This window comes from Telmatherina bonti (assembly GCF_933228915.1).
Source record: "Telmatherina bonti genome assembly, chromosome: 3".
Lineage (NCBI taxonomy): Eukaryota > Metazoa > Chordata > Actinopteri > Atheriniformes > Telmatherinidae > Telmatherina > Telmatherina bonti.
In genome coordinates this window covers 13,978,212-14,004,964 of record NC_136621.1, presented here as the reverse complement: position 1 = coordinate 14,004,964, position 26,753 = coordinate 13,978,212, and the positions used below count along the sequence as shown (strand labels likewise).

At 39.5% G+C, this 26,753-nt stretch overlaps 1 protein-coding gene across 1 annotated transcript; it reads left to right on the top strand.

The window, feature by feature from the left end:
* On the top strand, window positions 1-24,621 carry krt222 (keratin 222; the record flags this gene model as incomplete). Its single annotated transcript, XM_079262418.1, has 9 exons — window positions 1-198; window positions 5,266-5,348; window positions 7,359-7,512; window positions 10,226-10,510; window positions 13,889-14,014; window positions 16,189-16,409; window positions 19,296-19,516; window positions 19,625-19,727; window positions 24,408-24,621. 9 exons carry the CDS (start codon window positions 1-3, stop codon window positions 24,619-24,621), a joined length of 1,605 nt encoding a protein of 534 aa, XP_079118544.1.
* Between the last annotated feature and the right edge of the window lie 2,132 nt (window positions 24,622-26,753).

The following is a 26,753-nucleotide window of genomic DNA, read 5'->3' as shown; positions in this document are numbered from 1 at the left end:
ATGGACTTGCTGCAGGACTCCAGTAATACAATGTCAGGTTTGAATGCACGAATGAAGGGATTCATGGAGCAGGTGAACAGGCTGCATGAGGCCAACCACCGACTGGAGGCTCAGATAGCCGAGTTGGGCATCAGGACCACTTCACATAGCCACAACTGGTCCCAACAGGAACAGACGGTCAAGGAGCTCCGAACTCAGGTTAGACCTTTCACTGAGCAAATTAGCCTGTTGGTTTTTTATGACAGCTTTGCTCCGTTACATCAGATTGATTCTGACAGAGAACAGGCAAGTAAAAATGTTAAAACAATGTGTCTTGTTGGTTCATTGAAGTTGCATTTAACTTCAGGAACAAACTTCATTTGCAGGAAAGATGAAATATAACATAAAATGGAATAAAAACTTTGATCTAGCTTTTTAATTCATTCGTCCTTCAGACACACTTTCAAAAGGAATGACTGACAAACTTCAATAAATTGTCCAAATATATAAATAAAGTTAATCACTACTATAGTTTATTATGAAAAAATAAATAAATATAAAATTCAATGCCTGCAACCTGAATAAAATTAGTAGGCACATATGTAAATACATGCAGAAATATTGACAGAGTTTTGGAAGTTTCATTGGTTAGAGGTACTGGTGTCAGGAATGGGTATAAAAACAGCTCTCAAATGTTTAGACTGTCCAAGCAAAGGTTTGTTATGGCTCATTACTTTGTTCCAAACTCCATCAGAGAACATTCAATAAATATGTTTCATTCACAGTCGTACAGAATTTTGTTATATCTGCACTTACAATGCAAAGTTTTCCTTTCTTTCTTTTTTTTTTTTTACAAATAAATTTGTACCTATTTTTGTTTACATATTTGGAATGAAATTTAATTTTGATTTAATATTTGGAATAAATATTAAGTCAAAAAAGAATATTGTAATAGGATTCAGGGTGTCTGGGAAAGTGTGAAGATCAAGGGCAGAAACTTATGTTGAACAGGCATGACCTTTAACCTTCAGGCAGCACTATAGAAGATACAATGGTCACCATGAACAATGGAGACATGTGAAATTAGGAAGATTTTGGAAAACCATTTTCCTTCCACAAAGTCAACCTCAGCATACAGAAATCCGTGTTTCCCCCACGTTCGCACCCTTTCAGGAGAAGTGGGAGGGCTTTATAGCCAACACAAACACTTGTAGGACTCCCACTCTGTGCTGAAGACACATATCCTGTATAATAATTAGTCTGTCTTGATTTTTCAGTGTTACTGTGATATATTTTATAGGCTGATCAGGATGTTAATCTCAACTTTAAAAGCAACTCTGCTGAATCAGGTATTCACAAACTCCCATGTTGTGACATTGAACCTACTGACTACAGCATTACAGTATGACACATGATAAGATTATTTAGCCATCAAATACTTTAACCATCAAGTGCACATCCACATGCATGTGGCGTCAAGGAATTACACCCAGAAATCAGCTATTATATGTTGTCTGTAAGTAAGATTTAATAAAATCAGACCATTTTTTTAAATTAGAGAACACAGTATAAATATGTTTTAGTTCAGCTGGTTTCTGTTGTTTAAAATGGAGATGAAAATAAATGAGCTTGACCCAGTCAAGAGGAGTTGCAGGAGAAACACTGGAAACAACATTGAAACTGGATTATACAAGGAGGAAGCCACAGGTTCTCCACAAGCCACAGCTCCAAGTTCGCTAAACACCAACTCATCTCAGATGGACAGAAAGACCGTGGACATGTGTCCACTGTTGACAAAATGTTACAAATGAATAAGGAACAACATGTTCAGTTATTAACTCCTCTCATCCAGCACACGCTGTACAGACATGCTGTACGCTGGCACCAGACTGTGTGCCAGCATTTCATGCATATTCTTGTGGTTTTGTTTCTTGCACACTTCCGTGTGTGGCTACAGTTTGCCCTCTTTCCCAGGCTCAGCATCATTGGCAAGCTGAACCTGCTTGGTGACTGTGACGGCTCTGGGATGTGCTCACTGTGCAGCTGCCTGCAGAGCTGAATAATGAACGCACGCCGGGTCAGTCTGGCATTGATGCAGCTAGATGACCCCCTCATTCAGCACAGCAATGTCCAGAATGTTATAAAAAACCACAACAGGTGTGTAGCTGGAGGCGAATACTGCGTCCACATCTTGTCAAGGATTTCAATGCTTATTCCTGTTGTAGTAAGAGGAGCTGATCATGTCTCACCGATCTGAATCTTCCTCATTCATTAGTTAGAGCATAGCCAAAGCTTCGTCTGCATTCATCTTTCCGCTTCTGTTCATTTTTTATTAGTATACAATGGCCTATGTCACTGTTCAATGAGCACATTTTAGGCCAGGGGTGCCCAGCTCCGGTCCTTGAGGGCCACAATCCTGCAGGTTTTCAGAACTTCACTGGCTGCTGGAACCATTTACTAGAAACCAGCTGTGTTGGAACAGGGATGCATCAAAAACCTGCAGGGCAACGGCCCTCGAGGACCGACTTCGGACACCCCTGATCTAGGCTATTCAGGCTTATCTATCCTGACCTGAACTATAGGCTGTCATGGTTTTATCAAGTTGTATACTTTATGTTGATTTACTGAAATCTGTCATTTTATCTGTCTGAATTTGCTAGTCATGAGTAAAAGCCGATTTAATTAGTGTTCTGTCATGTTTTAGACGCTAGACTGCAGTTGCTCAGCAACACTGATACAGTGACTGCAGCCATTCTCAGTGTTTTACGTTGTTTTCTGTGTGCTAAAAATGACTTCCTCTGTGACTTGGCACAACATGACAAATATAGTGACTTTAGTTAAAGTTATGACATTTCGACAGATAGGGTTCAATTTAAATTAGGTTAGTTAAATTAGGTTAAAAATGCAACAGGGGTAAAAAAAAAAAAAAAAAAAAAAAAAAAAGACTCCTATCAGTTTTAATGTTAAATAGAAACCACTGGAGCAAATCTGAAACATGACTATTAAAGTCTTTCTGCATTACATATATTTTCCAAATATACTAAAGCAAGTAACTGAAGACTCTTTACATGATAATTTCATGGATTCAGATTTGAGCAGATACTTTGTGATCATGGGGGCTGCACGGTGGCGCAGTGGTTAGCACTGTGGCCTCACAGCAAGAAGGTCACTGGTTTGATCCTTGGCTGGTTTGGTCAGTGGCCTTTCTGTGTGGAGTTTGCATGTTCTCCCCGTGTATGCGTGGGTTCTCTCCGGGTACTCCGGCTTCCTCCCCGATGGACTGGCAAGCTGTCCAGGGTGTACCCTGCCTGTCGCCCAAAGCCGGCTGGGATAGGCTCCAGCTTCCCCGCGACCCTGAATTGGAATAAGCGGTTCGGAAAATGAATGAATGAATGACTTTGTGATCATAAAGTTCTGCTGATGCTTGATGAAGACTGACAATAGGCAGATTCTGTCAAGAGCTGATGACTTTAGTGTATGAGGTGCACACACTTCTTCATTTATGAAACTCCCATTAGAAACAACTACAGCTATTTTAAATTAAGCTAAAATAAAAATCCAACATCTTAAAACCGAGTCCAGCACATTCAATCCCATTAAAGAGGACAGAAATGACTAAGTTTGTCCAGATTGTGTATTTAGCTGTCACACACAAACTAAAAAATGCGGAAACCTGTTTTACTATGAAAGCAATTCCACTCACAAGATCATTGACTTTCATCTCGTTCTCACATGACTCAGCTTGATAGTTTTTTTAATTGCTCTACGACTCAAGTGTCACGCTCGGTATGACACGAATGCTTAGGTTTCAGAGAGGCATTTTAATCTGTTTAGTGTTTGTTTGAGCTCTTTGTCACTTCGACGTTTGACGCGTTGCCACGACTGGCACATGAGCAAACTGTCAAGTTTGATTGTTTGCTGATCCAGGTAATGCTCTCATGTTAACACAAGGGATTCATTTGTTATTTCTCACATTAATAATCTCACTGGGGTTTAGGAGTAACCTCATCAGAAGTTTTTGATAAAGTGCATGATATAAATGAAGTGGAATATTCCATTTGTGCAATCTTTGGCTTTCTTTCAATGTGGGTGTGTTGCATTCTGACATCGCCATAGACATGACAAAACAAAGAGAAATAAGGGTGTAGTTGGCTTATTTAAAATGTGTGACAGACGTTGGGGAAACGTTTTTATTTCAGTTGCTCCACTTCTACATATGAATCAGCAAATCATTTTGTAAAACCAGATCATTTGATTATATTTATCCTACCTCAGAATAAATCAGAAAGCTTAAGTTTGTGGGATTTGTTGGCTTAACAAACTACTCCACGAATACTATGTAAACAGTTCCAACTTACTTGAGCTGTGATTCCCTTTTTTTAATGGATGAGGTCTTTATCTTGCTTAAAATTCTTTAAATGAAATGGATTCATTCAGTTTTATCCAAAAGGTCTACTGTGGTGGTGTCAAAATGGTCAAGTGAAATTAAAACAATAGGTTTAAAATAGTCTGCATTTTCTGTTTATTCCACTTTTTAAGGCTGGTGCAAAATTCCTTCATATATCTTATACTTATTGCAATTATTTTCATCTGTGTGGAATAAACAGTAAGTCTCAAATGATCTGTGCATCAATGATGATCAGTGATGCAGAGAGTGTGTGTGTGTGTGTGTGTGTGTGTGTGTGTGTGTGTGTGTGTGTGTGTGTGTGTGTGTGTGTGTGTGTGTGTGTGTGTGTGTGACAGTCTACATCACTTGTCAAACTTATTAAATATGTACATAAAAAAGTGAGTTTTAAAGATAAAATAAATAAAAACAAAATAGAAATGCAATGTATAGAATATACTATAGGCTAACATCTGGAAAGACGAGGGTAATCTGCTTTAATAAGGTTAAAACTAAACTTTTTTTGGCTTTTATATGTTGCAAAACCCAGTGAAAATGATCCTCCACAGTCAAACATGGTGATAGCATCATGATGTAGTGTGGATTCATTTAAAATATTATTGATGGTTTAAAATATGGACAAATTCCTTGATAAAAAAGGTTTGTAATTTGTTAAACTATTATATTGGAAAAAATTTGAATGCTTTGTTTTCCTACCTTAATAAATAAGGTTAAAAAAAAAAACGCAGAGCAGAAACACTTTAAAGCTTTTAGTTTTTCAGACCTTCACAATGTGCCATTTATTATTTTACACACATTCTGTGTTAAGACCAAAGATTTTTTTTGGCAGAAAAGACATAGAACTGCTTATTTTTCACATGTCAATGTTTTCTGTCTGTCAGGTTGGTAAATTACTGATGGAGAACGCCCAACTGGCATTACAGTCCGACAGCATGAAGTCCAGAGCTGCTGCTATCCAAGCCAGGTCAGCTGAATTTCTGTTTTTGTTTGTTTTCCATTTCCCCATGGCCACTACTGATCAGGACTTTCTGATTTGGGATATCAGAGATAAGATCAAATCCACCTGTAACTCTTGTTAAATCAATAAGACATCCAGAGTGATGTGGTGAAGCATTTTTAGTTTTGTGCACTGGTAATATTTTTCTAACATTGCAGGAGCTGATGTGTGGTTGTCCTTACTTGCACATGGGAACATAAGTACATAAATATATGTTTTCATCCCGCTCCGATGCTTTCCAGGTCTTTAATCTAACTCAGGCCAGCTCCTGAGCTTGTGAGCCAACCTGCATGCACATCCAGGCTGGCTTTGTGCCGCATCGGCACTTTCACTTATGCATTGATGCAGAGCCAGACAGCACACACCGCCACCTCCCTCTGCTGTGAGCCATTAACCCCCAAAGGACAGTAATGACACCCAGTTCTTTTTATAGCACCACCTGATGTGTGTCCTGACTGGATGGTTGTGTCTGTGAGGCTCTTTATGACACACTTAAAATTATGTCAAGGTTTTCTTTTATGCCTTTTTCTTTTGTATGAATGATACCCTGCAACACATCAACTCAGTAAAGCAGCCACATTTATTTATAAAGCTTAAACCAGAGTCCTTATCTAAAATAGAAATGTGGGGGGTTTTGCCAGTGCTTAAATAAACTTTTCACTTAATTTGAATCTGTTTGAATCTGAAAAAATTCTCCCATAAAATCTGAATAAAGGTTTTATCAGTCAGGAAATTAGAAATAAACATTCTTCCCCAAAACTAGGAGAATACCTTCAGATGAACAACATGTGACATATTACGCTGTCTTTACTTTTTCAACAAAATTAAACTGAAATGCAGAATCACTTTGTGAAAAACTAAGTCCATCCCATGACTCAGCAGATTGCAGGTCCCCCTGTAGCAGTAACTTGTCTACTGTGTGGTTTTGTGTGGAGATATTTTCCTCCAGTCTTCCTTCCATCGTTGCTTCAGTTCACTGAGTTTTGTCTCACTGGTTTCTGCATAAGGTCTGGGCAGCCATGCTGCCATGTTGTGTTTAGAAAGAAGATAAAAATCCTCAGCATCCCCTCTAATTCCAATACCTAGTTAGCAGCAAACAACAAACGTAGACAGCTTACCAGGTACACCATGAAACAGTGACTACATATTATTCCCCCAAAAATGACTAACTCCACAAAAAGTCTTCTTACATTACGGTACTAGTGTAGAAAGTTGTATTGCATTAGAAATCTTTAGCCTTTTATCATCTGTATTCCCCTGTATTCAACCCTTCCAAACAGTCCATACTTATCTTTTTCTCATTTTACGGTCATGATCTCTAATAAACATGCTAACTGAGGCCCAGCGAGCTTGCATGTAGGGGTGGGTTTTTTTTTCTTTTTGGAGCCTGCCAGGATCTTTACTAAAGCTGAACCTGCTAAGATGTCCACTCCTTGGAAGATGAGCAGCTGTGTTGAATGAGTTGTGATGGTGTTCCTTTCTAAACAGTTTGGAGAAGACCTTATAACCCTTTCCAGATTGATGGGCAGCAAACTTCTGTTTTTATCCAGCTGTTTTACTGACGATCATCAAGTTTTTTATTTAATCATGTGCACTGATTACCAGCATCTACCTCCTGTATTCACTGAAGCAGTCATTTTTAACTTTTTCATTTACTTTTCCTGCATTTTTGCTTTATAAGTTTTGATGCCATGTAATATCTTGTGTTTCTGAGTTTGCATATACTGAATTTCAAGACCCAGTAAGTTTCAGATAACTGTTTCTTCAACTACGTCCTGCAGATTAAAGGATCATTGAAAAAGCATATTCTTTCATCTTTGCATGACTGGGTTATGAATGGAGAATTAGCAAAAGAAAAAAGAAAGAAAAGATGAGATTCATTTTTCTTTAAAAAAATTTTTTTGCATTATTGTAGATGCATGTAGTAAAAGTAATGATATAAACTGCAGGTGCACATCTGCTCACTTCATATTTCAGGTGTGAGACAGAGGAGAGGACCACCAGGTACCTGGAGCAGCAAGTGGCGATGCTCAGGGAGTCGAAGAGGCAGGTGGATCAGAACAGCAAAATGCTGCAGACAGACTTTCACCGCTCCATGATAGAGCTGCAGGAGATGAACCAGGAGTTTGAGGTCACTAATATGTGTCTTTTTATCTTTACCCTCTTTTCTATGTGCTTCAGTCCTTCATGTTATATTGTCTTTTGGCTGGACATGAAGAAGTTCAAACAGTGTTAGTCACTCATTAGTAAATCCCAAAAGGTCTCCTGCCTGCCAGCCAAGTAAAACTTTATAGCATTTGTAGGCTGGGTTTTGAATAGCAGTATCCTATGAAGTACTGTGGATGTCATCACCCAAATTACATGTAGTTCTGCTTGATTTTGTAGATTACAGCTGCATTTTCTCTGCTCTCTTTGACGTTAACGTGTGGCTTCTGTCTTCAGTGGAAGAACAGCCAACAATCTTTTTTGTTTCTGGTTTTGTTTTATGTCTAACACTGGTGCTGAAACAATCTCATCCTTATTTGTGCATTTAACTATTAGTGTGAGATAAGAAAAGGACTGGAGAGGAAAATGCAAAAACATCCAGGTTTAATCCTTTTGGATATGGTGAAATAATTTCTGTGGAAAGTGGTGTAAATTGTATAATCAAGACACACAACCAGGTCGACACGCTTGAGAACTGCCTGTGGTTCACACTAGGCACCACATACAACGCTCCAGACGCTATGCATTGTGGGAGAGCTAGGCATCATAGGAGACGTAGTCCAACCGCTACATATATAATACAATCACGGGCTACTTTTTTGGATGTATCTGTTCCATTTCTTGCTAACACAAATATCCAATCAGCCAATCACATAGAAGATATTCAATGCATTAAGTAATGTAGACATGTTGAAGATGACTTGATGAAGTTCAAACTGAGGATCAGAATGTCAAAGGAGGATTTAAGTTACTTTGAACGTGCCATGTTTGTTGGTTGGAGTATTTTAGAAGCATCTGATTTACTGGGATTCACACACAAAACAATTTCTAGGGTTCACAAATAAATATTCTGATAACCAGTGAGCATGAGTTGTCTAGTCTAAAATGCCTTGTTGATGTCAGAGGAGAATGAGATGATGGAAAGGCAACAGGAAGTGGAATGAACACTGGTTCCAACAAGGATATGCAGAATATCGCCTATGAACACTCAACGGGCCCAATTGTGAAGCAGATGAGTTACAGCAGCAGAAGACGATACCAGGTGCTACTCCTGTCAGCTGAGAACAGGAAACTGAGGTTCCACTCCACACAGATTCCTAAAAACTGGAATACAGAAGATGGAAAAACTTTGTCTGGTCTCCAGTTCAGCTCCACATTCATATGAATGGATCAGAATCTGTTGGAAACATCATAAAGCATCCATCCTGCCTTCTACTGACACTTCAGACTACTGGTGTTGTAAAGGTGTGGAGGATATTTTCTTGGCACACTTAGGGCCCCTTAGTATCCAACATGGCATCATTTAACCACCACAGCCTCTGTGAGTATTGTTGCTGGTCACGTCCATCCCTTTCTGACCATAGTCTACCATCTTGTGATGGCCACTTCCAGCAGGATGTCACACAGCTTAAATCATCAATGGCCTCCACAGCCACCAGATCTCTATCTGATACAGCACATTTCAGATGTGGTGGAAACGGGAGATTCTCCTCATGAATCTGGAGCCAGATAATCTGCTAATCTAAGTGTGATGTTATCACGTTAATATGCAAAATTTCTGAGAAATGTTTCCAACAAATATTGAATCTACAATATAAAGAATTAAGGATGTTCTGAAGGGAAAAGGAGGTCAAACCCTGCGTTAACAGGAAGCCCCTAATAAAGTGGTTTCTCAGTGTTTTTCAGTTTATCATGTTCTTTTATGGCTTAGGCAACAGTGAAGCATTATTGCTGTTGGATAAATTGTTGCGAAATTTCACGCATTTTCATGTCAGTCCTCTGACTTTTTATATTTATATTTATATTGCTTGTTTTGTTTGGGGGACTGTAAAACATTTCTGTATGTTTTACTGCTTTAGTGCATGCAGCACGCAGCTGTAACACATCTGACACGTTTTACAGCTGCTTGCCAGCTTGCATGACTTTCTAAAATACAACACTCCTCTTGGTCTCTTCATGACCCCGACATTGCTTCCCTGGGTTTAATAATGAAAGATGATTGCTTGTAATAGTCCTTTAAATAGATATGTAATGGTGAGAATAGTAATTATCGCATTTGTTATGATGGATAAATTATATGTGATCCGTTCCAGCCCAGCATAATGCTCCTGTAATGATTGCGTGTGTGTTACTGTGAGAATGAAGCTTCACACCACCTTCTGATTTATTATATCCCCTCACGCTGACCCCCTCTGCCCCCCTCTGCCCCCCTCCCCCCTCCTCGCTCCCTCAATCCTTTCCTTCTTCCTCTATTTTCTGATTTTGCTGACTAATACTCCCCCCTCCCTCACTCTCAGGGTCGCACACGTATTTGCACACATGTTGGTCTTGATAATTGATTCTCCATCTTTTCTTGCCTCTGCATTGCGTGATCTCACTGCTCCCTCCACACACACACACACACACACACACACACACACACACACACACACACGCACACCCAGCCATACATTAACACTCTTCTCCCTTGTCTTACTTTTTCCCTTTTTTCATTTATCTACTTTATCCACTCTTTCCTCACTCCCACCTCTATGTTTCAATTGTTTCTCCTGTTTTTCTTGTTATCTTGTATTCTCTCCTTCTCTCCCTCCCTCCCTCCCTCCCTCCCTCTCTTGCCTCCTCTGGTTGGCTGTTTGCAGGCAGCCCGGGCTCTGCAGCTGCAGCGGGCCGGCTCCTGCGATGCTCTGTTAGCAACAACAGCAGCAGCAGGAGGGGAGAAGGAGGATGGCACAGGGATGGAGCTCACCCAGCTCCTCGAAAGAATCAGATCGCAGTGCGACCAAAGCAGACTCTCTGACCCAGCTGGAAGAAATCTCGGCCCGGCAGCCGTCTCAAATCCAGCCTCTGGCTTGGCTGGGCCCGGTTGGTCTGGAAGTGGAGCAGCAGCAGCAGCTTCCAGAACACACAGAGGTGTTCTTCGTGAGGTACGCCTCTACCTCTGTCATCTTTTTAATTTCTCTTGTCGTGTGGCTCTGTTCCAAGCAGACACACCCTCAAGACCTGATACAGACAAAATGATTAACTTGGTTTCTGTGATGAAAGGCTGGTTTTAGGATTGATTGTTCTGCTTCTTCTCCTTTGTATTTGACTGGTTGTATGCTTTTTGTGTAAATACATGTATTTGTCTCCTCTGTCTTCATCTGAACACATTCAGTGCCACATTGGATAGATAGATAACTAGATAAATATACCAGAGGTGTAATGTGACATACAGCTACATACAGAGTTAGTTGATCCGTCCTCCTCATTAGATATTCACAAGCCTCTATTTCTGTAACGCCAACATAGTTTTTAAGCTTGTGCTCACACTTAAACCATGCATCCTTCTTTTCTTTTGTTTGGGAAAAGCGCAGTCTTGGTGAGATGGTTTATTACTTCAGTCTTCCTGTTCCTTAAACAATGGCAGCTTTACCAAAAGCTGTAAGTCATGGTGCTAAATCAGAGAGGCTTTTTATTAACGCTGTTGTTTGCATCAGCCCCACTCTGACGTCCCTCCAACGTTACGGTTACACACTGCTGCAGTCAAAAACCTGCAGGATGGCCATGATAGTCAGAGGTCATACTGAACTTAGAAAAAGATCCAGTCAGATGGGTTCAACTTAACTTACTCCCTGATGGATATTATCATCTGAACATCTCTGAATAGTAAGTTCTGCTTCCGGGAAGATTTGCAGTGTTTTTTAAAAAGAAGTTTTACAAAATAGATTTTAAGTCTTGCATTGCTTGAATGGTAGCTTGTGGATGTTTGTGATTCTTAAGACCTGTCACAGTGGACAATAAACCATTTAACACCTACTAACCTTTGGCTTTTGTCTTCAGTAGTAAAACATAAAACTGGCATTGAGTATTTATCAGACTCAGATCTGATTTGCACGGATCCATGAACATAGTGTAAAAACTATGTGACTGTCAGAATAAAAACACATTAAGAGGTTCTGAAATTGGCAGGAGAACCTCCTGAGGAAAAAAAACATAGATTTGATTAATTTATCCTCTGGTTAACTGGGAGCTTGATCTCTGGCTCTTATGATCCAGTCAAAACTAATAAGCTAAACTAATTTTTCCAAAACCAATCCACTACAACCTGAAAGATTGATAAATGTCATGCTGCAGTTTATTGTAGGGTGCAACAGTGGGAATTAACAAACCAGAGCACAAAGAATATGGACGCTGATACATGGATCAGAAATATTTTGCATTGTTCTAAAAACTGCATTGACTTAAAAAAAGATATAATTATGTACTCCAACAAACAAAGGTTTTGACAGTATAGTGTTGTGACAGTTTCATGTGGTGCTGGTGGTCACCGTGTGTGGAGTAGGTGTAATGCTTCGTCACAGAAATGATAAAATAAACAGAAACATGAAATGTGATCTGTTTGTGGATAGGAATGGGAGCCTTTCTGCAAGTGATATTCAGTAATATAAACGTGAAGAAATCAGCCAGCAGACACTGCAATATGATGACCCAACTTCTATCTCTGTACCAAGACATCAACATGAAATCCTGAATACCAAACTTATTTTTACAGCAAAGTATTTTTTCTTTTCTAGAAGTGTTAAAGCCATTGCTCAGCTCTGGACTGTGTCTTCATTCATACAGAAGCCTGCGGTGCTGTTTGCCTCCGTTTATGGATCTTTTGCAGCAGTGCATGTGAAAACAGCAATGGAGGAGACAAGCATCATGACTTTGTAACTCAGCTTTACAAACAAGAAATGTGAAAAATGTGAATGATGGGGTTATGAAATGGACTACATGAATCACACAAGTTTGGAAAAGAAACCACTGTCTCCGAGTTGATTCACAGAAACAGCGACTAATTGTGTTTAACATTATGTCACAGAGTGTAATTACCATAATGTTCTTATGGATGGCTGTTCGTGCACTGTAGAACAGTGGCTCCCAACCTGAGGTCCATCTCCAGAAAGCACAGGGGCTTTATGAGGCTTTCTCTGTAGGAAGCCTCTGTGGTTGAAAAAATGAAGATGACAGAGATGAGTTGAAGTGCATCTGCTGTCCAGGTGATGGTCTGGCTGCTGTGTTGTGTCGGACAAATTTTCCTTACCAAGTGGAGCTTTATGGATAAAAGGCTTCTCTTGATATTTGAGATTTTTTTTATTATTATGATTTTAAATTTGTTTTGATTCATTTTTTTAATAACTTGAATATTTTGTCCACATGGAGCCAAAATCTCGGGAGCCTAGAAACAATGATTTTTACAACCTGGTCCAAAGGTGAAGAAACAGAGTCATCAAAATCTGATGTGCAATGACAAAACATTTATCCTAACTCTAAATGTTATCAAAATCTGATGTGCAATGACAAAACATTTATCCTAACTCTAAATGTTAAACAAAGCTGTTGAGCAGGCTACAATCCATTCTTGTCCACGTACTGTGGTTTAGTGAGATCAGTGAACCAGTGGAGCTACTGTAGTAGTAGTAAATGTCTATCCTGGTAATCTGGAGTTGTCCTGCACCATTTCATTAATTAAACAAATAGTAACAGTCCACAGTTATGTTAACTTTGGTTTTATTAAAGGACTGGAAAGGACTCAGTCTGAATGCATCCTTAATGGAAAGACACTGGTTAATGATAGCATAAAGCCAAACATGGTTTCAGCACGACTTTATAGTTGAATTAAGGGGATCCTAAAAGACAAAAAGTAGGGAACCACTGATGGAAGCAACTATAGGATTGAGAGTTGGTTTCAGCAGATGCTTCATATTTAAAGACTTAAATCAGTATAAAAGAAAAATCTCTTTTCATGATTACCTGCCAGATAAAGTAAATGACAAAAGGACAAACTGCTGAGTGATCCTGTGTTATCAGTAAAAGCTTGTTGTTTTAGGAAGATTTTGGGGTTTTATCTTCATTTTCTCTTCTCAGTAAACAGATAATGAGAAGGCTGGTGGGGGTGTCAAATCAAGTTCAGATTAAAATAACCTGCAAAACTTCAAGTCTTCTTTCATTTTTAATGTCAAAGTCTTTTTCTGAAGTGTGCTGAGGCAGCTTCACTGCCTCACTTCATTTGAATGGAAGTGTTAAACACCTAACAGCTGTACAGTGTTGACACATTGTACAGCTGTGTATACAGACAAGCCTTGGTGCCTGTTTGCCTGTCTGTTTACCCAAACTGAAACACACACTGCCAGCATCGCCACCATGGCTGCTTCTCTCAACTGCTTGACAGAGTGCCAATGGGAAAATACACTTACCCACAAGGTGTGTTATGCAATAAAGTAGCTGAATATGTCTTTTTGGGTTTGGGTGTAACATTGGATCTTCTTATCATTGGTCAGGAGGAGGTGGCATGGGCACAGGTGAACCTCGGCGGCGCTGCCCTGAGGGAGGCACGGGCTGAACTTGCAGAGGCCAGAAAGCAGTGGCACTCCCTGCAAGTGGAGATAGAAACCTTACATGCCTTGGTAAAACCACACACATCACTCATCTCTACATATAAACATGACCTTTGCAGCAAGTGGCACGCTACTTTTGTTGACTTTGAGTGGGTGGTGAGATAATGAAAGTGACAAGTTAGATAAAAAACCCCTAGCTTTTTTTTTATCATTAGCTGCTGACTCTTTCCATTCCATTGACAACAATTTTCCAAAACATACAATATATTTTGACATTGTTATTACCACCTCTTTTATACTGATTCCTTTACTCCATTAAATGGATAATGAAGCAGCATTTTCCCATTTATACCTCAATGTGTCCTTTAAGCAAAATTTAAAGAGGCTGCCTACCTCCCCCCTGTTACGCTTAGAGCAAGAAGGTTTCACTGGGTTATCTGCAAGTTTGAGTGGTTTTCCAAGAATTGTTTAACTTTTTTGTTATTGTTGAGCCAAGTTACAAAGTAGAGATATTGTACAGCCAAGTTAAAGATAAAGGAAGCCCTCTTTCATCTCGAAAGTTTTACGTACCAGGACATAGCAAACTCAAATCAACACAAGAAAGAATTTGTTCCTTTACAGGTCATAGAACTGGGTAAATTAACCCTCAGATGAAATGTGAAAGTGACATATTAAAAAAAGTGTTATTAGCAAATTATTAGCACAAAAATCTCACAACTGCCAAGCATGGTGGTGGAGGTATTATGATTAGGCTTAATTTGCATTCACTGGACTTGGATATTTTGCAGTCCCCAAATAAACCATGAACTTGTCTGTTTCCCAAAATAGGTGAGACTCAGATGTGTGTCTATCTGTGTGATGGAAAAGCTTGACTGAAACTGTCTCATCCGACTGGACGATGATCCGAAACAAAGCGCTTAATCTAAAATAGAATAATAAAAAATAAATAATAAATAAAGGTATTGTAAATATGCAGTAAAAGTCCAGACCTCAGCCTGACAGAAATGCTGAGGCGGGGCATTCAGAGAGAGGCGGACACCAGCGCTGCAAAGCTCAAAGAGCAGAATAGAAAAGTGGACTAGTTTTTTCTTAGAAAACTTTTCACAGAAAATCTTTACTTCATTTTACTGTAGTGAAAGGTGGAGATCCAGATTAGAGTTGTCAGTTTTTCCATACAGTGTTTATTAGATTTATTTAAATAAATAATCAAGAAGAGAAACTAGCCACACGTTGTTTTTTTTTGTTTTTTTTTATAACCTGAAGTTCTATTTATGGTGAAGAAACAGAGTCCTAATATTGAATGTCCTAATATTAAACATCTAATAAAATACTTTAAATTGATTTAATACAGAGAGACTGTGGCCTCACAGCAGGAAGGTTGCTGGTTCGATCCAAGGCTGGGGGTCAGGGTTAGGCATGGACAGTGGTCTTTCTGTGTGGAGTTTGCATGTTCTCCCCGTGTAAGAGTGGGTTCACTCTGCCTTCCTCCCAACAGCCAAAGATATGCATGTTAGGTTAATTGGTTACTAAATTGCTACAATTAAACTGAAGGAATGAGTGAGAGTGTGAATGGTTGTTTGTCTCTGTGTGGCCCTGCAATGGACTGGTGACCTGTCCAGGGTGTACCCTGCCTTTTGCCCAAAAAACTGCTGGGATAGACTCCAGCTTCCCCGTGACCCTTCATCGTACTAAACAATCAGGATAATGAATGAATTATTTAATACATGCTTCAGTTAGAGGATTACTGATTCAGTACCCAACTTTTCCAGTTTATTTGCTGGATGTTTGATCATTATACTGAACCCCATAAAAACCACAATTTCACCACATAGAAATGCATTTTTATAAGACCAAATTCAAGAGTTTGAAGTTGAAACACACCACTTTAGTGTCTCCTTTAGCCTTAAAGTGTAAGCTTTGCAAAGTTTTCACAACACAAAAAAGTTTAATACATAAAATACATGAAAAAAGGCTCATTAACGTTTTACCTCCAAAACTTGACATCACTGCAGGGAGCAGTCTTAGGTTTCAGCAGTAGGGCCTCCAGGTTAACAGTACTATCCAGACTCAAAGGAGCAATACAGCAGGTGCTGCTGACAAGAGGAAGACAGTGAGGTTTATATATTTATCTATTTTTAAGTCTATCAGTTTTATACATGCCTTTGAGGTCAGACATTATTCCAAAAACATAAATATAACTGTACAGTCTGAATCCTAATATTTCCTTGCTGCCTGGTGTCCAGGAGAAAGGCCTGGAGACTTCCCTGCAGCACACCCAGCAGCTGTACTCCAGTCAGCTGCACGACCTTTCCCAGGTGATCACTGGGCTGGAGAGCGAACTGGAACAGGTGAGGAGTGGACTAGCGACCCAGCGCCAGCGCCATGGCCAGCTGCTCAACACAAAGATGAGGCTGGAACGAGAGATCGCCACTTATCGACGGCTCTTGGAGCGAGAGGAGGGCAGGTGAGGGCATGAACCACGGAATGGGGAAAACCTTTGAGGAACCAGGAAGCAATCATTGAGCTTGGTAAACTTTGTGGTTGCTGTGTCAACATTCGCAGTTTTCACTATGTAGTTGAAAATGTTTTCCTGGAACGCGACAGAGGCTTAATCTTCCAAAACTTTTTACAGAAAAAAAGCAGGCTCTAAAAGCACTTAACTGATATCAATGAGGCTGAAAAGTCATTCTTGTGCTCTTAAGGACAAGTAAATATAATTACACCTTAATTGTTTCCTTTCACATTGACTGTCAAACAGCATTTTATGTGTTGTTTTTGTGAAAACATTGTTTTATTTTGGATTAAGTGGAATTTCTTTGAATAGAAATTTAGGATTTTCAATAACTGCAAGCTGAGAACAAACAAAGAAACTCCTGTTCACTCACGCAAAACAGGGATGCAAAACAACCGTGCAGTTAAATGAAGGCGACATGTCTGAGTCACTGATTCATGGTCTAAAAATCTCTTTAGTCAGCCAAGATGATAAAATCCAGAAAATTGACCACCTTTGTCCCATCTTTCTCTTTCCTGCCAGTGTCAACTTGTTTTCTTACAGAATATTAAGTTCTTTTCGCATTGCCTTTAATTATCTTCTTACGTATTTTGGACACTGGAACAACACCTGAAATGGTTCCCTTTCATGTTAAGTTGCTGCTTGAACTATATGATTGTCATTTTCCAACTTTAATAAAAGTGGTTTGATCTTATTTCTTTTGCAGAGATTATTGATGGATTGCAGAAGGAAAACAGGACATCTGAAGTGTATATTGCTTGTTCATATTTGAGCAGGGTGGCATCTGAGTTGCTGAACAAAAGGAAACCCCCATGAATCCTTGTGAAAACAAGTCTTTCTCTCTGAAGTATTACTAAAGCCCAACATTTCTGTCAGCTGTGTCTTAATATTCACCTTCTGTAGAGCTCAGAAATGGTCCTGAAAAGACCATGCACAATAGTTTTAAAGATGTTATTAAAGCTTTGCAGAGATTTTAGTTTGTTTTTAGATGGTTTTTTTGCACCAAATGGAGACTCTCTATTGAGTTTGATGTATTGCCTATAAATGTTCAGTTAAGCCCATGTGTTGACACAGTAACATCAGGCTGTATTTAGTGGCTTAGATCTTTTTTACTCTTATATTTTTACTTTAGCATGTGAACATTGACCAATTATGTGTAAAGACAGGTTCAAATACAAATGGGATGTAACTGTGCAGATGTTTTGTTCTCAGCCAAGGTGAAGCATAAAATACAACAAGTCCTAATTTCAAAAATATAGATGATTTCATTCTCTAACACACAATCCACAGAGATCTTAACTCAACTCTGCCTCCTACAGGTGCAAAGAAGGGACATGCAAGTCAGAAACATTTATCCGTCAGAGCAAATGTCTCAAATTCTTCTTAAGGAGGAAGAAGATCAGGGATCCTCAATTCAGGTCCTCCAGGGCCACTGTCCTTCAACTTTCCAAGTGTCCCTGCTGCAACACACCTGACTCAAACAATGCATATTTAGCAGATATGTGCTGAGCTTGTCTGAGTCCGAGTCAGGCAGGACACTGGCCTTCGGGGACCAGGATTGAGCATCCCTGGTGTAGATGGTGGGACTTGTCTTAGTAGCTGACTTTCCACCATGAGGTGTAAATTTGATATCTGGTTTGGTTTGTTTAACTGCGTTATCGTACATTTAGAGATAAGTCAAATGCATTTCCCAGTCAAGAATAATAAAGTAAAAATGATTATTATTACAACCTGCTTAACAAGGATAAAGTTGCCAGCCTCGGACGTTGGTGTCTATTGTGTTTGGTAGTTTCTACACTTTTCAATTATTTAAAAATGTTTATGCAGCCATGGCTCTGCGATGGACTGGCGACACTGCCTCTCGCCCAATCATTGCTGGGATTGGCTTCATCTTCCCCACAACTCCTAATCAGACTAAGCAGTTCAGAAAATGAATGAATGTATGAATCATGCAGTCATTTTACACATAAGTATCAAGATCTGCCAGCCTACAAATTCTCCACGTCACTTACACTGTTGTACTTCAAATGCATGCTGTTTGAATATTTATTGTTCTGGTATTTGAATGCTGAAATTCATCCATCTGTTGTGGGGTTGTGGGGAAGCTGGAGCTTATCCCAGCAATTAGCAGGCGAGAGTTGAGATACATCCTGGACAGGTTGCCAGGCCACCACAGGGCCAACACGAAGGCATAACCACTTACACTCATGCCTAGGAAGAATTATGAGTACTTAACCAATACAATCTGATTTTCTGATTTTATTTTTTTTTTATTCTTTGTGGAGTCATTTCTGATAAATGAATATATTCTGGGTGTTGTGAAAAAAAAGCCAGATATTTAAATATAGTGGATAAACTATCTTGTTTAAACAAAAGGAGCAATGAGATTATGAAAGCAAGAAAAATATGTTTATTTAAAAGTCACTGAAAAGCTTAATTGAGTCTGTTGTCAGTTCCAGTCTGAAATGTGTGAAACTAGTAAACAATCCTGAATGTTCTGACTGAACGTCTGGCAGAACAACACGAGAACTTATGTTAAAACTTATAATCTGGTGGAGGAAAGCCGTGTTTTTATCTGCACATTGGAGAGCTACCTTTCATACAAAATCATGACTAATTTAACCAATACCCTGACATGTGTGTTCATAATCCCGTTCATCTAGTCAACACTCTGTAAATGCAGCCATCTTTACTTCTGCTCTCATAAAGTCCAAACTGGGCTTTAAAACCAAACCACAGGCAGCCAAAACAACATCAACTGCAAAATTTTCAACAGAAACACATTGTTCTCTATCATTATTCTTATCATTATTCTGCATGACGCGCTTGTGCCTACAGGTACATGGGTCGTCACGGACCGCCAATGGGTCTGCGGCCCTGGCGGTCTCCTGTGGTGGAGCCCAGGGAAAATGGGATAGAAAATGACTTCAGTGATCCAGCTGTTACTCCAGATGAGCCCAAGTCTGAGCCCCTTCCTGAGATACCGCCACTCCTTCCTTCTGAAAATGGGCTGAAAAAGAACATCCTGTACAGACAGCAAAGCCTTGTGATACTCACAGGTAGAGGACACACACACACACACACACACACGCACACACATACATACACACAGGCAACCTTATTACAACCATGTCTTGTGGTGTTGTGTCATAATTGTCTTCTTGCAGAGCCGGAGCAGGATAAAGACTCACCAATATCCACTGTAAAGACTCAAGAGATTCTTCAGGGTAATGTGGTGAGAGAGAGTGCCGAGGGTCACGGCACCATTGAGTAAGTATTGATCTTCTTGCCTCCCATTGACCTGAAGTCAGACAGCTCTGCTTGAGTCTGAAATGTGGGCTTATTTTGTCAGCAAGCACTAATTGTAATACTTTAGAACATGTCGCTTTAAACGATAAATATCTTTACCTCCTGTAAACTCAACACCATTCAGTTCCACCTCTCAAGATTTAAAGGAGTATGTAAGATTTTCAATATTTTCAAAATAAATGAACTAATAAAATAACTACAATCATAATTAGAAAATTTTTTGAACATGTAGGTTCCAGTCTGTTCATATTTGATGCGTTATTAAATTACAAGTTTAATTTATGACAAATGACAAAAAGCACTTTTTTTTTACTGGTAGGCAAACATTCAAGAAGGGTCTTTGTCATTAATTAAACTTGTAATTTAATAACACATCAAATATGGACAGTCTGGAACCTACATGTTTAAAAAAACTATCTAATTATGATTGTAGTTATTTTTTAGTAAATTTTTTTTTTTCAAAGTATTGAAAATATTACGTACTCCACCTTTAAAAACACAGGTGTTTTATTGAGTCATCAGATCATAATGACACATCATCTATGTCCCCACCCCAAACTGTGTCTGATACAGTAGACAAGGTTTACGAACTCCAAAAGGAACTACCACTACACATCCAACAAGTTGCATGCAAGTTCCCATGAGTAACTGGTTGTAGGGTTGTATGGGAATTTTCCTCATGTAATGGCTGGTCTTTGATGTGGAGAAGCTGACTGGAGCACAGACATCAGGGTGTGGCAGATGCCTTTGTTGAACAAGACATGGGTGGAATTCTTTTTTCATGCTTCAGATATTACTGGCCACATGCACACACACACACAAAGAAAACACACTCATACGCACTTACATAAGATTTAAAGAAAGCTATAGATGCAGTGACTAACTGCTCTTTTACAAGACTTTGTTACTGCTGCTAAGGTCATTGGCTCAATTTAAAACATATGGACATTTGGCAAAATGCAGCTGCTATATTGTGTTGTGCTTGTAATTACTACTCATTCCCACACATAGATTAACTAAAATGTGTAGGTGAAATAACTAAAATAAGTGAATGAAATATACACTTCCTTTAAAAAATAAAGGGAATACTTAAAAAACACAATGTACCTCCAAGTCAACCCCACTTCTGTGAAATCGACCCCAGTAAAGGAGTGGTTCTGCAGGTGAAGACCACAGACCACTTCTCAGTTCCGATGCTTTCTGGCTGATGTTTTGGTCACTTTTGAATGCTGGCGGGGCTTTCACTCTAGTGGTAGCATGAGACGGAGTCTACAACCCACACAAGTGGCTCAGGTAGTGCAGCTCATCCAGGATGGCACATCAATGCCAGCTGTGGCAAAAGGGTTTGCTGTGTCTGGCAGCGTAGTGTCCAGAGCATGGAGGCGCTACCAGGAGACAGGCAAGTACATCAGGAGACGTGGAGGAGGCTGTAGGAGGGCAACAACCCAGCAGCAGGACTGCTACCTCCTTCTTTGTGCAAGGAGGAACAGGAGGAGCACTGCCAGAGCCATGTAAAATGAGCTGCAGCAGGCCACAAATGTGCATATGTCTGCTCAGTCAGAAACAGACTCCATGAGGGTGGTATGAGGGCCCGACATCCGCAGGTGGAGGTTGTGCTTACAGCCCAACACAATCAGTGTTTTCTTTGAGCAAGGACGTTTGGCATTTGCAGACAACACCAAGATTGGCAAATTCGCCACTGGCACCCTGTGCTCTTCACAGATGAAAGCAGGTTCACACAGAGAGCATGTGACAGGGATGACAGTATCTGGAGACGCCATGGAAAATGTTCTGCTGCCTGCAACATCCTCCAGCATGACCAGTTTGGTAGTTAGTAATGGTGTGGAGTAGCATTTCTTTGGAGGGACGCACAGCCCTCCATGTGCTCGCCAGAGGTAGCCTGACTGCCATTAGGTACCAAGATGAGATCCTCAGACCCCTTGTGAGACCGTATACTGGTGTGGTTGGCCCTGGGTTCCTGCTATTGCAAGGCAATGCTAGGCTATTCAATTTTTCTTGATTTTGTTGTCAGCACATTCAACTATGAAAAGAACAAAATATTTAATAAAATATTTTCATTCAGATCTACAATGTGCAACTTTAGTGTTCCCTTTATTTTTTTGAGCAGTGTATATTTCACAATCAGTGTTTTCTTTGAGCAATTACATCAGGGCTTAGAGTAAGAAATATAAACGATTCAGACAGAGTCAGGACTTAAATACATTGAGCCTTGTTCACATTTAACCTCCTGAGAACTTACTCAAATCCTTTTAGGTTCTTTAGAAAGTTATAAAGAAAAATACACATCAATTCATAAATGTGTCACAGGTTGGTGGAGGTGTGGACCCAAATGCAGACAGGAAGCAGAACCAACAAGTTTTCATACAAAACTAAACTGAAGACAAACTCACACAATGAGGCAAAACACAAGCACATGGAGCAAACAAAATGAACCAGCAATGATGCACAGAAACAAAGCCGTATATATATATATATATATATATATATATATATATATATATATATACACACACACACACAAACAGAACAAGACACAGGTGGAATGACTTAACTAATGAGTCCAGGTGAATCGAATGAATGGGGAAGCAAAACAGGAAACAAGACAAAAGGGAGCTTAACAAGGAAAACTGCCAAATAAAACAGGAAACTAGAACCAAAGACACAACATGAAACATATCATGACATAAATGTGTTCTCAACCCTCAAAATTGTTCACAACTTTTCTCTTGTGACCAAGGATTACTAACCTCCTCCTGAGTGGAAAGGATGTATCAGCTGATAATAGTCTGCATGTAAACACACACACAAAAAAAAAAACGCACACAAAGACAAAAAGGTCCTGAAACTGAAGGGCTGTGTGCTGATATGGACAGAGGTGAGTCAGAGTTGAGAGTAATGAAAGTTTTGTTATTAACAAGGAGGTCAAGATATATCCTACAGTACATCTTTTAATACAACTAATCACTACTCTTTAAGACGTGTCATTTCCTAAAGGTTGCATACCAGTGAACCATGATGAGTTGGGTATGTGTGCAGTCTGTTGCATCGATGGCATTAGGAAGACCAGTCATAGAATAAAATCCTCTCTTGATTGCTACCAGTTCTTCAGCTATTTATGGAAATGTTTTGTATCATTTGGCTTACTGATTTATTGCATCCATGGTTCATTGAGAAGAGCATGGCTGATAGATCTCCGTCTCCCAACTCCTGGTCAACCTTTTCGGTGACCAAAGAACCTTAAGTGGACAGATCATCCACAGGTGGTGGAACAGGATTAAACAGTTGTGTGTGACATTTGGAGCCTTGATACACAGCTCACATATCTTGATAGCTTAAAGCAGGGGCCTGTCGGCTGAGTCGCCTGTGTTGGAGCAAGGATACTTGGAAAACCTGTTGGATTGTTGGCTTTGTTGGACCGAATTGAATACCCTTGGCCTAAAGCCTTCAAATAAGAACTTGCAAATAAGCCTGCAAAGTCATTAAAGATGTGTTACCTCTGTAGGCCATAATCCTACAGCAACAGTAAATATTTTATTTTCTGAGCAGGTTTGGGATGAAAATGTCTTGATCATTATTTCCAGGTCAAAATAAAGGTCTCTTCACAATCCATCACAATTTACACCACAGTTACACACTACTATTCCTGGGAAATTGCTGATGAGCTATAGTGCTTGGGGGTCGGAGCGTTTAAACAAAGTTTTGAAGGGTGAATATGCAATTTAAAGGCAGAGTATGTAAGATTTCAAGGCGATTATTTCCACCACCAAGTGGCAAACACCAGGTCGTGAGCAAAACCACAAAACTGTTACCTCCACAAACGACCACAGGTTGGCAGTAATGAGCAAAACTCACCCCTCACCCCTCCTCCTTGCCAGCTCCAATGAGGGCAGGAATCGCTTGTGATCTGTAGCTCAGAGCCGCTCTGCTATAAATGGGTTTATACTCACCCTACTGGTGGAAAAAAAGTACTTTTTTTTCCTTGTCAGAAAACATTCAAGAAGGGTCTTTGTCATTCATTAAACTTGTAATTTAATAACGCATCAAATATGAACAGACTGGAACCTACATGTTTAAAAAAAAAACTATCTAATTATGATTGTAGTTAATTTATTTAGAAAATATTGAAAATCTTACATACTCTACCTTTAAGGAAAAATCTCTGAGATTGCCAAAGGAAGGCCCAGAATAATAATGATCTTACTTGTTAATTTACCTCAGGCTGTAACTTAAAAGCTGCTGGGATGCAGTCTTTGCCATTTTTCTATTAGTCAGTTAAATAACTTTATTTAAACAATGATAAACCCTTTTAGCAGAGCTTAAGTAATGTTTCTGGTCATATGAATAAAGCACAGCATGATTCTGAAGGAAGTTAAGCTTCCTGGTCACTGATTTGTCATGTTGTCACTATATCATACTACATTCACTTTTAAAGGAAAAACCAGGTCATTGTTTAATAAAAAAAAAAAAAACTTTCTGCACAGATGTGCAAACAAAAGAAAGACACAGTTCATATTTAATGCATCCAGTCAAGTCTCACACCCTTTTTTTCTTATCTCCATTGCCCAAATATCCTGCGCATGGAGTGAACTTTCACTGCCGTTACATCATGCTGTTTTGCAGGACGGAGAAAATCGACAAGGTGATAAAGCAGTGGGAGGGCTCTTTCTTCAGAGGGAATCCCAAGCTGCGGAAGAAATCTGTGTCTCTGCGTTTCGACCTGCACATGGCTGCAGCGGACGAGGGGTGCGCCCAAACCAAACAGGATAGCCTCCCTGACGTGGAGGTGCGTCTCATCATGAAGAGGTCTCGCAGCATCTCGACCATTGCTCAGTGACTCTGCCACCGTTCAGGCAGAGATCACACTGGCTAACAGCAGTTTGTGGTTACGCTGGTGTTTCTGAGGATGCTGATGTCTGGGAACCTACGATCCATTTCTATCATGCTTTCAAATGCAACATTCACTGAACTTTGCATCACAACTGATGACTGAGGTTTCCCTTCAGGTCTGGACTCTGGCACATGAAGCGTTCATAAGTTATGTGGCTGAAATTTAAAGTGCCAGAAAAAACTACATAAAGCATAGTCCTGTCATCGCGGCAGACTGGATAAAAGAGTTTCTATCAATTGATTGTAGTATTTATTTCTGATTAACACTTGCAGTGCAGGAGTCTGAGGAGATAAAAGGAAGCACATCTTAAAGAGCTGCTGTGAAATGAGGGTGAATTTATTGATGGATTTTCAGTAAATGACTGTATGAAGGTTATTTATGTGTAAACTTTTCATTTAACATTTGCCACTATCCAGTAACACTCCTGACTTTCACTTCATTCTGCTTATCAAGGAGAGGACAAAAGCCAAAGAGCTTGTCTTTTAAAGTGGATCAGAATCATCTGGAAACTGTTCTCCCCAGTCGTGATGTGTGACTCGGGGTCTATGCAGGAGTTATTTCAGGAAGATGGATTTCAGCGGAAGCAGGTTGAATAAACTATAGATCAGAAATCGACGGGACAGTATTGAAAATAAAAATTGATAATAAAAACTAAAAATAACTGACTTTTATCTCCTTTGGCTATTTAAACAAACTTGTGTTTTATTTAATTAAATTTATTGATTTTGTCAATATATATCCATTTTTACATTTCAGACCTGCAAGTTGTAAAGCTTTTACCCTTTTCTAACTTTCTTTGTTAGAAAAGGGTTTATTTGTTTTTTAGATGTTTATACATTGAAGACACCGCGTGGTAAAGAGTTACAGGTGCTACTTAGTCTCATTTTTCAGGCAGACATGTATTAGCTTTAATTTCTCCAATACTCTGTGTTCTGGACAGTGGACAGACAGACTGTGGACAGGCTGGTCCAGTGCCCTCTTGTACGTGGTCTTGAAAGTTGCTCATGTTGCTGTAGAACATCTCTGCATTCCTGCTGCAGAGCCCCGATCCCACCCCATACCGTCAGAATCAGATTATCATGCACCTTCTTTTCTGCTCAGTAAAGTTTGAGGTAACATTTGTGAATATAACTCTGTATTGTAGAGTTTGACAAAGGTTTACATAGTAGTTCTTGTTCATGTGGTACTATCAGCTGATGATGATGATGATGGTTCTGGATGCAGGTCCATCTAAGGATCAGAGATCAGGGTGTCCAGTTTAGACCTACTCTCTTATCCTTTATACATCGAAACTCTTCCAGATTTCTTTAATTTCTAAAATGATATTCTGCACCATAGATGGAAAGTATGCAAATCCCTTTTAGTTTCCATTGAGAAGCTTTTTTTTACTTTTCAATTTTTTTCTAATTCTGGAGATCATGCAATCCTTAAAGACTCGTAATCCAGATTACAGTCACCTGTAGGCATCATCTACCTGAAATAACATAATTTTTTTATCTGTTTACAGGCTCTAAGTCGCTCTCATCTAAACGTTTTATGTACTGCAGGCCTGAAATGCTTAAATGAATATATACAGTATCAACATATTAAATTAAGTCTATGCGACAATTTGAAATGTTTGGGTTCATGTTGCCTTCAGTGGAAAATCGATCAATTAAAAAAATTGCTGGATTTTATTATATTTGCATTTTTAGTACTGTCCCAGCCTAAACTCTGACCTCGCTTTATTTCATTAAACATCACTTGGATTTCCAAGAAAATCCTAAAAAATCCCTGTTTCCTAAACCAATGGTTTTCCTTCTTGTCCTTGATGCTTTGCACTGCAAACACAAATGTCACCACTAAGAAGAGCATCAGCCCTGAAAGATGAGTTTATGCTGTATGCTTTGAGGGTATTTCGTCAACGCAGTTGGTTCTCACGCTGATTATGTTGGCTGTAATGTATACGACTCACTGTGATCTTAACGACGGCGCGGCTTTAACTCTTCCTGTTTGAGAGAGCTGCGTGAGCCTCCAGTGCTCACCAGAAGAGAGCAGTGTTTGTAAATAAATACCACTGCAGTGAATCTTCAGCACTT